General features: G+C 42.5%; 1 protein-coding gene across 1 annotated transcript in view; it reads left to right on the top strand.

Moving 5' to 3' along the window:
* Positions 1 to 7006: 7006 nt before the first annotated feature.
* Positions 7007 to 17064, top strand: part of LOC308282274 (ankyrin-2-like) — a gene marked incomplete at both ends in the record, with an annotated part of 151297 nt that continues 141239 nt past the window's right edge. Inside the window, one exon of the mRNA XM_080722621.1 lies at positions 7007 to 7126. Coding sequence (XP_080578747.1) covers positions 7007 to 7126 — 120 coding nt within the window. The remainder of the gene's footprint in view (positions 7127 to 17064) is intronic.

The following is a 17064-nucleotide window of genomic DNA, read 5'->3' as shown; positions in this document are numbered from 1 at the left end:
TATACAGTGTACTAGTAAGACACCTCAGGGTGACAGACCTAAAGAGTGAGGTTGCGCCAATTCTTGGCTATCTGGCCAGTGATGTATATCGGACCAGTTACCCAATCTCAACAGTGCCTGTTGAGATTGGCATAACATGCCCATATATGGGCATTACCAAATAGGGGCATTCCCAGATGTGCCCTTAATATTGATGACATCGGGACAGGGATTTCCATATATGGGCATAGAACGGACAAGGACGTAATTCATTTAGCCTATTGTAATTAACAGAGGCGCAGTGATAGGACTTCACCGTGAGTCTGTGACTATGATGGCCTCCACTTGTTTTTACATTTTTAGGTTATAGCTTATCACAAAAGTTGAGGTGATAGCTCTTCATTCCGGACTATGATAAAGCCTTTACTGGTGTAGTTAGCTCGAGTGTAAAAATGGAGCCGTCAGTATGGGAGTGAAGGATGAATACCTGCCAGTTCATCGTGCTTTTGCTTTTCACACTCCATTATAATGCTCCGCCTGTGTATTACTGTTAATGCTCTTTCAGTGCACAATCGATTGATGTGTGCGTGCGTGCGTGCATGTGTGTTTCACATTGCGGGGCTGAATCAAATCTAATGCAGATCCTCTCATATTACAGGCATCTGGTGCAGGGTTCATCTACAGGTCATAATCAATACTCAGGGAGGGGACAGAGAGTGCTTCTGCATGTAGAAGATTACATTATATGTTTTCGGGACCATATAAACTGTGAATATGCACATTCTTGCTTTTGAACCTTTGTGTATGTAGGCCTATACTGTATGTGTCTATCCGTATGTATCAGTGTGTATCCGTGTGTGCGTGTGTGTGCGTGCGTATGTGTGCGTGCGTGCATGCCTGGGTGTCTGTCTGTCTGTCTGTCTGTGTGTGTGTGTGTGTGTGTGTGTGTGTGTGTGTGTGTGTGTGTGTGTGTGTGTGTGTGTGTGTGTGTGTGTGTGTGTGTGTGTGTGTGTGTGTGTGTGTGTGTCTTGAGGCCCCAGATGGAGACTGCAGACCGCTTGCTGTTCCCCACAGACATGCTACAGTAGTGGCCAGTTAGAAACCCAAGCCTAGGGCTGGGTATTTAACCCAAAATGTATCAAAGATATATAGAACCAATAATCAACTTTTCAAGATTGTCTATTAATATAATGTTCTTATATATCAGCAAATTGACATGAAAACATATTAATAGATTTTTATAATCAACAAAATCAATTAGTCTGATTAACCACTTAACCCTGTATTATACTTTGTTGTAAAATGGTTGTGGACAAAAATAGTGAAAATAGCTAATCTACAATTGTGTCATTGCGACTGTGGTTACCCTGACTACGAGATCCTGTTTTGGTTAAACTGTATGTCTAGTGGAAAGATACTAGTGAAGAAACTACTGTCTTCTTGTTATGATTTGGGAACCAATCATAGACTTCCACGGTTATACTGCTATTCTTTTATATACTGTATGTCTAACCTCCATTTAAGGGGAGAGAGATAAAGCTGCCACCACTAGGGATGGTATGCTAACTGTTGTGTCCTCTTTGTCTGACTCTCTTCAAATACAACAATTTATTGATATAGTCCTTTGGCTGTCTCTGAGTCTTAATTGTTTATGGATTTGTTCATCCATATTTATTCTGTTTCTTTGTAAAAGCATGTCCTCTCCTTATTCCCTTCCCCATTTTGTATAAGGATTGCGTAGGCAAGTGTCACTTAAACAAAGTGCAATTCAAGTGCAATAATGAAACATAACTATTAGTGAGGGCGGTGGTGTGTCTGGGGGGGGGGGGGGGGGGGGGTATTGGGGGCTAAGGTGAATTGAAAGATTTTAGCAATGTGGTCATGAAAGATGTATGGCTTTCCTGAAGTCTAAATGAGTCATCTGAAACACTAAGAACCTCCTTCCATCTTCCATTAGAGCGTGGATGCATTATGCTGCCAGCCACTCATCATCGACTGACTGAGTCCTACCATACCGTGCTGATACTCCATTAGCAAGCAGGGAAATCAGCAACAACAACAACAACAACAACAGACACCATCATCGACATAAACAACAAAAAAATAGTAATATCATAACAGTTTGGCTTAACCCTGAGGCCGTTTCTACCAATGCTGTGCCTTCTAAATCATTTAGTTCTTTCAAGCTCACAGCTGTGAGCTTGTACATCTGCTATTTTTGAATAGCCAACACTAAAATCTAAAATCTAAAATGTACATGTGCTTTCCCGGTTTCAATGAGTTAAGACTCATTTATACTTTGCCAAAGCTCTCATCATGATGATTATACAAACATTATACATTTTCTCGCTGACAGTGTTCAGGTGAAAGTATGTCTCGTTTTGTTGTTGATGAGGTATACGCTTACCTCTCCAGCTATGGGCATATAGTTAATTTGCTTGATGGCTTGGGGAGATTAGGACCTGATACTTATAATTAGATGAGCGCTTGATCAGAATGACAGTTTGCTTCCCCTCTCTCATCTCTCTGTGTGTATGTGTGTGTGTGTATTGTACACATGTTGCACGTGCACAACATGTTTCATATAAACACACGTGTTCTGAGAGAGGGAGGAGAGGGCGTTGAGAGAGAAAGAAGCTGGGGGTGGGGGTGTTGTGTGTCGATCGAGGGCACACCCTGTTGTACACACACACACACACACACACACACACACACACACACACACACACACACACACACACACACACACACACACACACACACACACAAACTTGCATCTGCGTCTCTCATATCTGTCTATCACGGCGTCTTAATGGGCCATATAAAACCATTTGGATCTATAAAATGGAAAACAGGCCATTAACCCTGCCCATATTGGACAACCACTAAACCAATGGCTACAGAAGCCTGCATCAGCTCTCTGAGGAGCCTTACTCCCGTAATCTGACTCTCAAAAACACACACGCACGCACGCACGCACGCACGCACGCACGCACGCACGCACGCACGCACACACACACACACACACACACACACACACACACACACACACACACACACACACACAGTTAATTTGTTAACCACTGTTGATGGTCATCTTCTTGTTAACAGTGTGAGAGGGGTGTGTGTGTGTGTGTGTGTGTGTGTGTGTGTGTGTGTGTGTGTGTGTGTGTGTGTGTGTGTGTGTGTGTGTGTGTGTGTGTGTGCGTGTGTGTGTGTGTGTGTGTGGCTGGTCGTCAGTAGATACTCCATTGATCAGATTATAAATAGGTCAGTATGCACTGTCCAAAAGTTTATAGCATTAATTAAGAAACACACATGCACATGCTGTATACTGTACTGCTGTGTGAACTGAAGCCGTGAGCTTAACAAGGATCACATAACACCGTGATCAATAAGCTCATAGATCTTCTGTGTTAAAAGTAGAAACTTGAGACAGCAGTGCAGCCCGTCCGATATTAGTAGACCTCTGCCAGATTTGATGTTCGGGCCACGCCCTGTGTACTGTAACAGTCTATACTGTATGTGACATTTCTGGTCTTTGCGTTTTTCACTTGTTTGTAGGAAAATGAATTTAGGTTATGTCTATAATTTACACATTATTTATTATTTAGAGAGAGAATAGCACACACGCTATTTAGAGTGTGTGTGTGTGTGTGTGTGTGTGTGTGTGTGTGTGTGTGTGTGTGTGTGTGTGTGTGTGTGTGTGTGTGTGTGTGTGTGTGTGACAAAGAGCTTTAGGCTTGAAAATTATGGAATGATGGATTTCAGCTTCATCACTCACTCGAGCAGTTTCATATTCTGCATTAGTATGAAGCTATGGCAGAGTAACATTTAATTATCTATATAATATATTAGTGTGTCCAGGGTCTATCCTTGGCCACCTCCTCTTTTCCCTCAACACCAAATCTATTCACCAAAAATAGCTAATCTACAAGGTCACAACACATCGCCATTCAACACATTGTGAGCTTTTAGGTGTGATATTGTCACAGAATGCCTAATTTCTCAGATGTCTGTGCATTATAACGTGCCCAGAATAGGGGCGCTAGGCAGGGATCAAGTGTTTAAAACATGTCGAAAAATGCAGTTTTGGTGCTCCACCAGCAGAGAGCGCTAGAGGAGTAGAGTAGTATGTCCATAGAGAGATGACTCATTCAACTGTAGTGTCCTACAGTATGTGTAATGGTGAATGTGCCTAGAGTGTGTGTGTGTGTGTGTGTGTGTGTGTGTGTGTGTGTGTGTGTGTGTGTGTGTGTGTGTGTGTGTGTGTGTGTGTGTGTGTGTGTGTGTGTGTGGGGGGGTGTGTGTGTGTGTGTGTGTGTGTGTGTGTGTGTGTGTGTTTTGCAGAGCATGAGGAACGGTGCTGTAGGCTTGAGTTGACTATCAGAGCTCTCCATGGTCCTGAAAAGCACAACTACTGGTGCAGAAAATAAAACACCAACACACACACACGGGCGCGCGCACACACACACACACACACACACACACACACACACACACACACACACACACACACACACACACACACACACACACACACACACATACCGGTACCACGTCACATCACGTCACGTCAGATCACATTTTTTCTATGATGTTTAGTGATGCTTTGTTTGTAAGAGAGATCTGCGGAGGTCCTGATTGTCTCTGGTTTATTTGATCATCAGAACATCACAAACGGTTGCTACCAAACAGTATTGCCAAACAGTATTGCTTAAGTAAGCGAATGAGTTCATTGCGCAACACAACCCAGACCCCTATACACAGACATACATAAAATGCAGTGTCAATTCATATTCTGTCAGCTGCTAAGGTGCAGTGCAGCTGGGATTCAGAACAAACCACTCTCCATCCTGCAGGGGGGTATCTTATAACTTGTGCAGCAGAAATTAAGAAATCTGTGTTCTCTGGTCTCTGGTCCCCTCCTGCATTGAATGGTACATCCATCCTAGTGAGTGGCACCTCCTGCTGTCCAGCACGGGGTTGTACGGACAGCCAAGCACGTTAGTGGATGTTGTCCAACCAGGATATATATACTGTATATGATGGACGTTGTGTCAGAAAAGCTTGCAGGCAAAGATTCTAGCCCCCCCAACCACGTATTGATTCACATCATGCTACTAAGGGCTAGTGGCTTCATATAGCGTCAGAGCCACTGGCAGCAGATTGCTAAATAGATTCTTCCCCTCGACAATCAGACACATGAAAAAAAGAATAAGCTCAGGAAACGCTAATGCCGCCTTTCTCTTGGCCTCAGAGAAGGACAAGCTGTTCTACTCTCACTCTGCAGAGACACCGTCTTCTCCTCTTTCATCTGTCCTGTTCCTGTTCCCATCCTCTATTCTCTGTTTTCTTTCCTCATGATCGCCTCAATGCTTATTCATCTTTAAACATTCTGTGTTATTCGCTGGCCCTGTCCTCTGTGTTTTGTCTTCTGTCTTCTTCTCTCTCATACACTTTTGGATTCTCCCACTCTTATGCCTCATTCACACTACAGATATATAGTTGAACGTTTAGCTTGGTAATTCAATGTAATCTCAATGGAAACCAGCTTTAAAGCTTTCAAAGCTTTGTTCTGAGCATCTCCTGCATCTTTAAAGCTGGTTTCCATTGAGATTACATTGAATTACCAAGCAAAACGTTCAACTATATATCTGTAGTGTGAATGAGGCATTATGCATTTTTATTTAATACTACGATTCAGAATTTATATTAATGAGTGAAATATATATTAAATATAATATACACTAACATTCACTTTATGTCAATTAAATTATTTGGTAACAACATCAAGCTGACGGCACATCTACAGTAGGTGCCCAATCTTGTGCGCTGACTCACTTAAAATGTTTGAATTCTTTATTGTATTTCGGACAAACATTATAGCTGCAATTACCGACGGTCGCGTACTGGTTTTATTTGTATTACATTGAGTTCTTCTCCCTAGTTACCCTTTTCTTACTCCTTGACCATCTTTCACTCTCTATTGTCCCCCTTTCCTTTACGTCCACCTCTTGTCTCCCTCTGTGCTCATCTCTGCACATGGACAGCAGTGCGGTGGGGGTTTGGTTAGCACGCAACCTCCCTCCCTAAACCTCTTACACACAAAACACTCTGCAGTAACAGTTGCTCACATGCACATTAGCACGCATGCACATGAGTCACATACATGCAGTACACATGTAACAGTATGTGTGTTTATGCATGTGTGTGTGTGTGTGTGTGTGTGTGTGTGTGTGTGTGTGTGTGTGTGTGTGTGTGTGTGTGTGTGTGTGTGTGTGTGTGTGTGTGTGTGTGTGTGTGTGCACACGTGCCAGTGTTGTTCACAAATGTGAAAATCCAGTGTGTATTTATTTTGTGACTGGGTTTAGAGGGTTAGAGGCAGCAGGTGTTCCGGTCAGGGACAGAGAAAAAAGACAACAGAACAACAAGGAAGGAAGAGTGAGTGAGGAGAGGAAACGTCATGGTGTTTTGTTGGAAAAGGGCTTCGTCCAACTAATCTGTTAACTATTGTTTTATTTTGTCATGGAATTGCTCAGTAGAATCAGACTTTTTCAGATGGACAACGGTTTTCACTGAGGCTTTATTCACCGCTGTGGACTCCATCATTATTTGGGACATACAGCCTACTTCTACAATGCTTCTACTAGAGGGATGTATAACTTTACATGGAATGTTTCTTAAGAATTATATTGCTGTTTTTCTGAAGGAGAAATGTATTTGTCAATCTCTTTTCATTTTCTTTTCTCATTTTGCCAGTCATTAGCGTATCATTGATTTTGTATCATCTATGCATATACATAAATTTGGAGTATAACATGGATGTATGAACACAAGTGTACTAAGTGGACTATGAACTAATATGTCTATTTGGACGTTGTGTGTGTGAGACATCTCAGGGAATAAGAAAATAATTTCCTGGGAGCGGAAGTGAAAGAAAGGGATAGAAAGAAAGCTGACAAACAAGGAAGAGAGAAGAGGAGAGCTCTAGATAAACCGAGAAAGAGAGAAAGGGAGATTAATTATGGCCCACGCGGCAGCACACCTGAAAAAGGCTCGAGAGCTGGATTCAGACTACAAGGCTCTGCTAAAAGCCAGGGAGAAGAGGCGACGCCATCGTGAGAGAGCACAACGCAAGCGCCAGGTAACATACAGTACACCAGGGGTTTTCAAAGTGTGTGACGGGGCACCCTGGGATGCCGCGACGGCACACGGCAGTCCAGGGGTGCTGCGAGATCATTTGATAATATTTGGAATTTACCGGTATTTGGACACTTGAAAAACTATTTAGTCTCATTTTAAACTTGAAGTACAAAGTTATTTTCAGTCACTTTTCTAACCAAAATGGCTCTTATCTCAACGTTTTCCTCGCAACATAATCACTAAAATATCGTCACTGTCGGGCAGAAACCTCGTATCTCCAAGTTTCAAATGTGTACGTCTTTTGGTAAAGCAAAGCCCTGCTTCATCATACAAGACTGTCGCACAAAACTAGTGAAAACAGCCAATCTACAAGCACACAACGCCACGCATCGCGTTTTCACTAGTTTAGTACATTTTATAGATGATAAATACAAAACGAACGGTTTTGGACATACAAGGTTTCCACCCGACAACGACGATATGCTATAAATATAAGGTGCTGGGAGTGAAAATTATAATGTAGGGGTGCCTCGGATTAAAAAAATATTTATGGGGTGCCCTGAGACAAAAAGGTTTGGGAACACCTGCTGTACACCACTGTTTATCAAACTTTCAAATGTCAAGGTCTTCCCTTAACTCTGACAGTGTACAAATGGAACCAAATGAACCTGTTAGGGTTAATTTGGTTCCATTTGTACACTGTCAGAGTTACAGACTTTTATGGGTCAATTTGGACCCCCCTAAAGGAACCCAGAGTCCCTGGAATCCAACTTTGAGAACCACTGCTGTACACAAAATGCACATATGTACATTAATTTGCATGCACATACGGTAGAAACATGACACAGAATCAATTAACGCCATAGCTTCCCTGCAGTGCAATTGAACAGACTAAATACATTGATTACCAGTTATCTGGCTAAGTGGCTTGGGTCCCCCAACATGTGATACATAATAACCTACATCGTAAAATGTAGCCACGGGATCCATTGTGTGGAATTAGGATTAGGTTGACTGGGTCCAGTGACCAGTGGGTGGTTTCCTCGCAGCTGTTATTGTTACGTGACAGAGAGCCATTAATGAGATGAGGGTGTAATCTGACAGATGTGATGTAGGAAGCCAGAGAATCTATGTACTGTACACACTCCAGTTAGTGTGTGATGTCATACTGTATTCATGGGAATGGGCCTGGATTGTATAGGGAAACTTTGTGGTATTCAATTAAATACTGTAACACATTCATTACATAATAGAAAATAAATGTAATCACTGAAAACAACTGTGAATAGGTGGAGTTTATGTACTGTTCCCAGATAATGACAATGATGTTACTGATGAATGAATGAATGAATGAATGAATGAATGAATGAATGAATTTATTTTCGTGTCTGGCTGCCTTTCGCAGCCCATCCCTTACGGGATTATTCAGACACAATTACATAACATTTTCTTTTTCTAATACATACTGATAATGTTGCACTAATGAAAGCACAGATTTGAACCACTGACTGAATTTAAACTGGATATAATAATAGTAATGGGGGTCATCGCTCCTTCATTGGCCTCTCACCACTGGCTCCTGGTAAAATACAGAATGGCTAGAATTAAGACTTACTCCTCACCTACAAGGCTCTTTTTATATTTATTTATTATTTTATTTTTTTAAGATTTGTTTTTGGGCTTTTTATGCCTTTATTTGATAGGATAGTAGACTGACAGGAAATTAGGCCTGGGGCCAATTCTGATATCTTCACAAATTGGTACCACCCAAGGTGACCGTACATTTTTTACATTTTTGACTTCCTACATGTCTCTAGTTTACATTTTGGTATGATAACCCTTTCTGAGACCCAGCTTAATTGATGTTATCACCTGCTAGAGTCGGTCTCCCATCGACTTTCTATACAGGAGGAAAATACCCTGAAAACTTTTTTTTTCTGGGTATTTAAGTAGGATGTGAGGGGTCTAACTAGGGGTTTGTCATGATGCTGAATCCATTGCAAGCATTTGTTTTGCACGAAAAACATTCCGTGGGCTAGAAATGGCCTCAGAAAACAATACACGTATGGGTGAGTATTCATGTTAGTTGGAGGCCTTAGGGTTTTTTTTCTTGTGCCAATCAGTCTAAAAGTGCAAAATTTTGCACAGATGTAGCTCAGGGCATGCTCTAATGATTTAGCTAGGGCGCCCGATTCGGCGACCTTCGGGGTCACCACAGCACCCACAAAACTCTGAAACGTGATGACTCATCACTTTTCATCACTAAAGTCGATGGGAGCCCAACTTGATTTGGCCGCTGTGGCGACCCCGAATGTCGCAGACTCGGGCGCCCTAGCTAAATCATTAGAGCATGCCATGAGCTACATCTGTGCAAAATTTTGCACTTTTAGACTGATTAGCACGAGAAAAAAAACCCTAAGGCCTCCGACTAACATGAATACTCACCCATACGTGTATTGTTTTCTGAGGCCATTTCTAGCCCACTGAATGTTTTTTGTGCAAAACAAATGCCTGCAATGGATTCAGCATCATGACAAACCCCTAGTTAGACCCCTCACATCCCACTTAAATACCCAGAAAAAAAAACTTTTCTGGGTATTTTCCTCCTGTATAGAAAGTCGATGGGAGACCGACTCTAGCGGCTGATAACATCAATTAAGCTGGGTCTCAGAAAGGGTTATCATACCAAAATGTAAACTAGAGACATGTAGGAAGTCAAAAATGTAAAAAATGTACGGTCACCTTGGGTGGTACCAATTTGTGAAGATATCAGAATTGGCCCCAGGCCTAAATGGGGAGAGAGATGGGAATGACATGTGGCAAAGGTCATCCGGATCGGGAATCGAACCGGCAACACCAGCAGGCATCATAGCCTAGTATGTGGTATGCGCCTTGACCACCAGGCCAGCGGGCACCCCGTACAAGGCTCTTCTTAATGGTCACGCACCACTGTATCTTAAAGAGCTCATTGTACCTTATAGGATACAAGTGCACTAGTATGCAAATTTGCTTGTGGTTCCAAGAATATCTAAGAATAGTACAGGAGACAGCGCATTTAAGTATTGGGCTCCTCAACTGTGGAACCTTCTCCCAGTTTTAGTAGGCAGACACTCTCTCTATGTTTAAGTCAGTACGCCTTGCAGCCCATAGGGCAGGAGCCTACAGTATCTCCTGTTTCTGTAGCTTGATATACAAGTATGTCCAAGTACACCCCATGGACATGACGCTAGTATGTCACAGGGACTTACACCAAATCCAACCCTTGATGCTGAGTGCCAAGCAGGGAAGCACATTGGGTCCCATTTTTATAGTCTTTGTATGATCCAGCTGGGTAATCGAACACTGGCCTTCCAATCTCGGGATGGACACTCTAACCACAAGGCCAATGCTGCTAGAGCTGCTCTCTATGTTTTTTTTTAAAGCTTACAGTAAGGGCTAGCTATAGGCTTAGATTGATGGGGAATTACTCTAAGGCGCAAGGAAACTACGCAAGTAGGGTACGTGAGAAGGGAACTTTGAGTATTGGAATATGGATTTTCTCTATGTCTCTCCTCTGGCACACACACACACACACACACAAACACAATTGCAGTCTCCAGAGCTCTTGGTATTACAGTGCCAACCCTAAAGTAGTGTAATAATTACTGAGAAATCTAAAAAGGACTGCAATGGGAGGATGCAAATGTAATGTGCTGATTGCTAATTCATCACATACTGTGGGTTGTGGACAGATTAGTATCAGATTAATACAGACCTACTGATGACGGGTAAAAAAAGAAAAAAGACCAGCTTTCCATTTCAGCCAGATTTAGTCTGTCCACATACCATTTTCTATGTATATCGGTAACATCGGGATATTAGGGTTATACAATTTTAATTGGGAAGCAAAAAAGTGGTACTGCAGCCTGCAGATTGATAATGAAAAAAGAAGAGAGAGAGAGAATCAAAAATAATGTAACAATATTTACAGGTGAAACACTTGAATACACTTTCTCTACTTTGTACACAATATTGATAAAAACAGAAAAAGAATATCGCTGAATCAGTATAAACCTCAGGCTGTATAACACTTGGGCTCCCCCTCAGAGACCCAAGGTTCAGTTTCTTGCTAAGTCTTGCTAAGCCGATACATAGTTGTAAATTTGCAGTGCATAAATTGATATTTCGAATTCCGAATTCCCAGGGAAATCTGGAACAAACATGGCAAGTTTGAAGTCTATCAGGACGATGGCCAAGTTAGGCTTGAAACAGACACACTGAGATTCCATGAAGAGATAGATAGATAAATAGATAGATAGAAGGAGAGGCTGGTGACTCCGTGTATCGTATAGGAGACACATGATAGTACACCCTCCCAAGGCCAAAACTGCATGGGTTTGCAGCAACATGGACAGCAGTACGCATGGGAAAATGGTTGATATGATATGTCAACAACAACAACAACAACCTTCATCAATTTAAACTAAAACATAACTTAAATTACTCTCCGATGTAAATTATTATGCATCACGCTACACAAATGTACAAAAAGTAGTGTTTTTAAGTTGGTCAGTGATAGTGAGCAATAGGGGCTGTGGTTACTGTAATGTGATCTGAGTGAGGTATGTTGTGAGGCTCGACCTCCCGTGGGCCTTGGCATTCCTGGGGAGAAAAGAAGGCCTTGCAGTCTCCGGTCAGACTCACCCCCTTCTGCCGTGCATCCCGCGCTGGGCCATCGCTGGAGTGAGGGCCTGGTGGCCTGGTGGGGTAAAAATAGTCGGGTTTGGAGCGGCCTTCATTGGGCAGTGGGCAGTTACGGCTCCAGTTGTCATTCCCACAAAGAGAGAGAGTCGTGGGAGAACAGGCGTGACCGGACCTTTGGGTGTACAATGTTCACACACCACACATGCACACAGAGGCAGGAGGGTAGGCAGTAGGCAGTAGCCACAGCACAGCTCGGGAGGTTGGGGTTTGGCTTGGGGCAAGGGGGCAGAGAGACTTGAAGAGGAAAGTAGTGAAGACTGGTGATGGGGATACATTTGGATGGATCATGGGTTTAATGGAAGTGTTTAAGGATTGATGCAAAGACTTGACGTTATGTGGAGGTTTTTGTTTGAAGTGCCAGCCTTTATTTAAGAGGCGGAGGCCTGGTTTGGAAGTTTCTGAATCTTTATGCTGACTGTACTCTGTCAGACAGGCAGCCATTGGTAATCATCATTCCATTCAAGAGGTTCAAGAGGTTATAGCTAAGTAAGGCCACATTTGTAGGGTATTGGAAAAAGTAGATTTTCTTTGCTGGTAACCATGGGCAACGCAGCCATGTGCAAGGCCTGTGGTTCAGATAAGACTTTGAAAACGATCGGGAGCAACACGGATTTGAGCCAGCAGGCTGACTATTATGGGGCCCCTGACCCCGATGATGGAATGGTAAGAGATGGGGAGAGAGAGAGAGAGAGAGAGAGAGAGAGAGAGAGAGTGAGAGAGAGAGAGAGAGAGAGAGAGAGAGAGTCACAAATTGATCAGTTTATGTTCGGCTTATGTTACAAAACAGTGTGTGTGTGTGTGTGTGTGTGTGTGTGTGTGTGTGTGTGTGTGTGTGTGTGTGTGTGTGTGTGTGTGTGTGTGTGTGTGTGTGTGTGTGTGTGTGTGCGCGCGCGTGCGTGCGTGCGTGCGTGCGTGTGTGTGTGTGTGACCTCTTTGCCCCTACTGTCATTTACTGGCATGGCAGACTTGTCTAACCTCACATTGTTAACACCTGCTCTTGTCCTAATGAGACATAACTGTCTTTGCAGAACATGGAGGTTAAAGCCTTGTAAACACTCACTTATGTAAGTCACATTGTAAGAGGGCCTCTAGTGATCCTGTGCGCAGTTTGCATAGCATTCATTATTAGCGTAAATTGAATTACTGCTTTCAGCAGTATAATGGTATCAAGTAAAGTCTCTGTGCTGGTAGTTCAATTTAGATACCTCCTAGTAGTGATAAGAACCCAGAGTCTGCACCAAGACAATGTTCAAATAATGACCGACTTCAAATGGTATCAAGTCCTTTATGAACTTTATGTTCATTGAAAAGCTTACTGCACATGCATATTTTTTGGGAATGTTTAGTAGTTGGAAAATGCTCCTTTGGTTAGCATTATTGTCTAATTCATTAATTAATTTATTCATTCATTCATTATGGAATGATGATGATGATTCATTAATCTCATTACCAATCAACAGAAAGAAAAATAAATAAGTAAGAGTTGCTTTTCTGCAGGTAAAAATTTGGAAGAAGAAGAATAATGTTGTCAAGGTGGAAACCTCCACAGACTCAATCAGAAGTAATGACATTACTGAAGGTGTATAGGGCAGGAAAGAAATGTTTGTTGTTCTTGTCTAGATTTACTGCTATATTTTAAAGCACCCAATGACCACTTATAGCGACTTATAATCACTGCATTATAACAGTGATTATAATGCATTTTATTATTATTGCGACCGTAGGTCGCAAGTTTAGTATGTGAACGGTTTGTCTGTATGTATCTATCTCTGTCTATAACGCCTGACTCTATGGTTCTATGGGTTTGACGCGCTGACATCATGCTCTGGCTTCACTGTGATGTCACGCTAACAGAATCCCTTTTATGCCCATATATGGAGTTCCCTGATGTCATCAATATTAAGCCCATATCTATGATGTCAGATGTCATAGACATCATAGGACTTTCACATAACGAATAACTGAGTAAGCATGTTTGGGCTCTCACAGCTCTCACAGTACATGAATCTCCATATATGGGTACCAGGGGTCTCCATATATGGGTATGTCGTATGTGAACGGTCACAGCTTGTCCGTATGTATCTATCTCTGTCTATAACGCCTGACTCTATTGTTCAACGTGCTGACATCATGCTCTGGCTTCACTGTGATGTCACGCTAACTGAATCCCTTTTATGCCCATATATGGAGTTCCCTGATGTCATCAATATTAAGCCCATATCTATGATGTCAGATGTCATAGACATCATAGGACTTTCACATAACGAATAACTGAGTAAGCATGTTTGGGCTCTCACAGCTCTCACAGTACATGGATCTCCATATATGGGTACCAGGGGTCTCCATATATGGGTATGTGAACGGTCACAGCTTGTCCGTATGTATCTACTATGGTTCTATGGGTTTGCCTCGCTGACATCATGCTCTGGCTTCACTGTGATGTCACGCTAACAGAATCCCTTTTATGCCCAATTGCCCATATATGGAGTTCCCTGATGTCATCAATATTAAGCCCATATCTATGATGTCAGATGTCATAGACATCATAGGATTTTCACATAACGAATAACTGAGTAAGCATGTTTGGGCTCTCACAGCTCTCACAGTACATGGATCTCCATATATGGGTACCAGGGGACTCCATATATGGGTAACTGGTCCGATACACATCACTGGCCAGATGGCCAAGAATTGGCGCCCTTTAGGGTGAGGTCGCATGTCGCCCTGAGGCGTCTTACTAGTTATAATGTATTATTCTATTCTATAATGTTATGTATTCTAGTCTGTCAGTGACCAGTAATTATAAAGGAGATTATGATATTTTACCTTATAAGTAATTATAACATTCTTTATATTGTGTTGTGAAGTACTAAAATTGCCTATAACTAACCAGTAAGACTCCCTAATCGGGAGATAAGCGACCGTTGGTCGCTTATCTCCACAAAGGGTTAGGGTTGGCCAAAAGTTTGTTTTACCAATTATCAAGACATACGGGCAGTTGACAGTTTGCCATGGTTACTCATTGAAGTTGAATCTCCATATATGGAGATAACCTACGCATCACACTAAGTCTGACCTCACCAGCCCATATTTGGGCATGAGCAACTTATGTCTCCATATATGGAGATATGATGACATCACACAGTCCTCAGCCGATGATGTGGCGTGATGTCATACAATACACAAACGAGCCCTACAGTATAAAGGGGCAATTCTTGCCAGGAAAGAAGCATTTCTTCGACTCAGACCTTATCGCCAGGGTTGGCTTATGGCAGCTGTCGGTAGGACCATATATGGATTCTGTTAGTGTGGATCTTCTAACAGGGCATCATCTGGGATACAATCCCTTTTATGCCCATATATGGAGATCCCTAACATAATCCCTTTCATGCCCATACATGGAGATCCCTAACAGAATCCCTTTTATGCCCATATATGGAGATCCCTAACAGCATCCCTTTTATGCCCATATATGGAGATCACTAACAGCTAACAGAATCCCTTTTATGCCCATATATGGAGATCCCTAACAGAATCCCTTTTATGCCCATATATGGAGATCCCTAACAGAATCCCTTTTATGCCCATATATGGAGATCCCTAACAGAATCCCTTTTATGCCCATATATGGAGATCCCTAACAGAATCCCTTTTATGCCCAGTTGGTTGCTAGGGTAAAAAAACATGGTTGCTATGGTAAACAGTTGGTTGCTAGGGTAAACAGTTGGTTGCTAGGGTAAAACCATGGTTGCTAAGGTGGTTGCTAACGTACACTAACAGACCAGCAACAACAGACTGTTGCCACAGCAACGTACACAAAGGTTTGTGTACACATGTGGTGTGATGTCATACTGAAGATATATGACATCACACCGTACACAAACAAAGGTGTGACGTGTGACGTGTGACGTGTGACGGACGGACGGCCGGTGGAGGTTTTTGCGACCGTCAGGGAGCAGTTTACTATGAAAACCTCCACCGGCCGTCCGTCCGTCCGTCCGTCCGTCCGTCCGTCACACGTCACACCTTTGTTTGTGTACGGTGTGATGTCATATATCTTCAGTATGACATCACACCACATGTGTACACAAACCTTTGTGTACGTTGCTGTGGCAACAGTCTGTTGTTGCTGGTCTGTTAGTTTACGTTAGCAACCACCTTAGCAACCATGGTTTTACCCTAGCAACCAACTGTTTACCCTAGCAACCAACTGTTTACCATAGCAACCATGTTTTTTTACCCTAGCAACCAACTGGGCATAAAAGGGATTCTGTTAGGGATCTCCATATATGGGCATAAAAGGGATTCTGTTAGGGATCTCCATATATGGGCATAAAAGGGATTCTGTTAGGGATCTCCATATATGGGCATAAAAGGGATTCTGTTAGCTGTTAGTGATCTCCATATATGGGCATAAAAGGGATGCTGTTAGGGATCTCCATATATGGGCATAAAAGGGATTCTGTTAGGGATCTCCATATATGGGCATGAAAGGGATTATGTTAGGGATCTCCATATATGGGCATAAAAGGGATTGTATCCCAGATGATGCCCTGTTAGGAGATCCACACTAACAGAATCCATATATGGTCCTACCGACAGCTGCTATAAGCCAACCCTGGCGATAAGGTCTGAGTCGAAGAAATGCTTCTTTCCTGGCAAGAATTGCCCCTTTATACTGTAGGGCTCGTTTGTGTATTGTATGACATCACGCCACATCATCGGCTGAGGACTGTGTGATGTCATCATATCTCCATATATGGAGACATAAGTTGCTCATGCCCAAATATGGGCTGGTGAGGTCAGACTTAGTGTGATGCGTAGGTTATCTCCATATATGGAGATTCAACTTCAATGAGTAACCATGGCAAACTGTCAACTGCCCGTATGTCTTGATAATTGGTAAAACAAACTTTTGGCCTATTTGTGGCGATTAGGGAGTCTTACTGGTGGTAGTAAACTGCTCCCTAACGGTCGCAATTATACAGTGTTATAAGCAGATTAAATATTATAGACATTGGATGCATAGGAACTGTTACCAAAACGTGCCATTAATCATAAAAAGGGGACTTTTTCTGGCGTAAAGATTGGTTAATGTGGACATCAAGAAAATTATACCGAAAGCCTTCACTAGTATTACTGTAAACACACTGCCAATGATCAGATGTCTCTCTTTGATTTCTGTTAAATAACGGC

This window comes from Nannobrachium achirus, assembly GCF_963921795.1.
Source record: "Nannobrachium achirus genome assembly, chromosome: 3".
NCBI classification, from domain to species: Eukaryota; Metazoa; Chordata; class Actinopteri; order Myctophiformes; family Myctophidae; genus Nannobrachium; species Nannobrachium achirus.
Note: the sequence above shows the minus strand (reverse complement) of the source record. Positions and strands in the feature narration are given on the sequence as shown.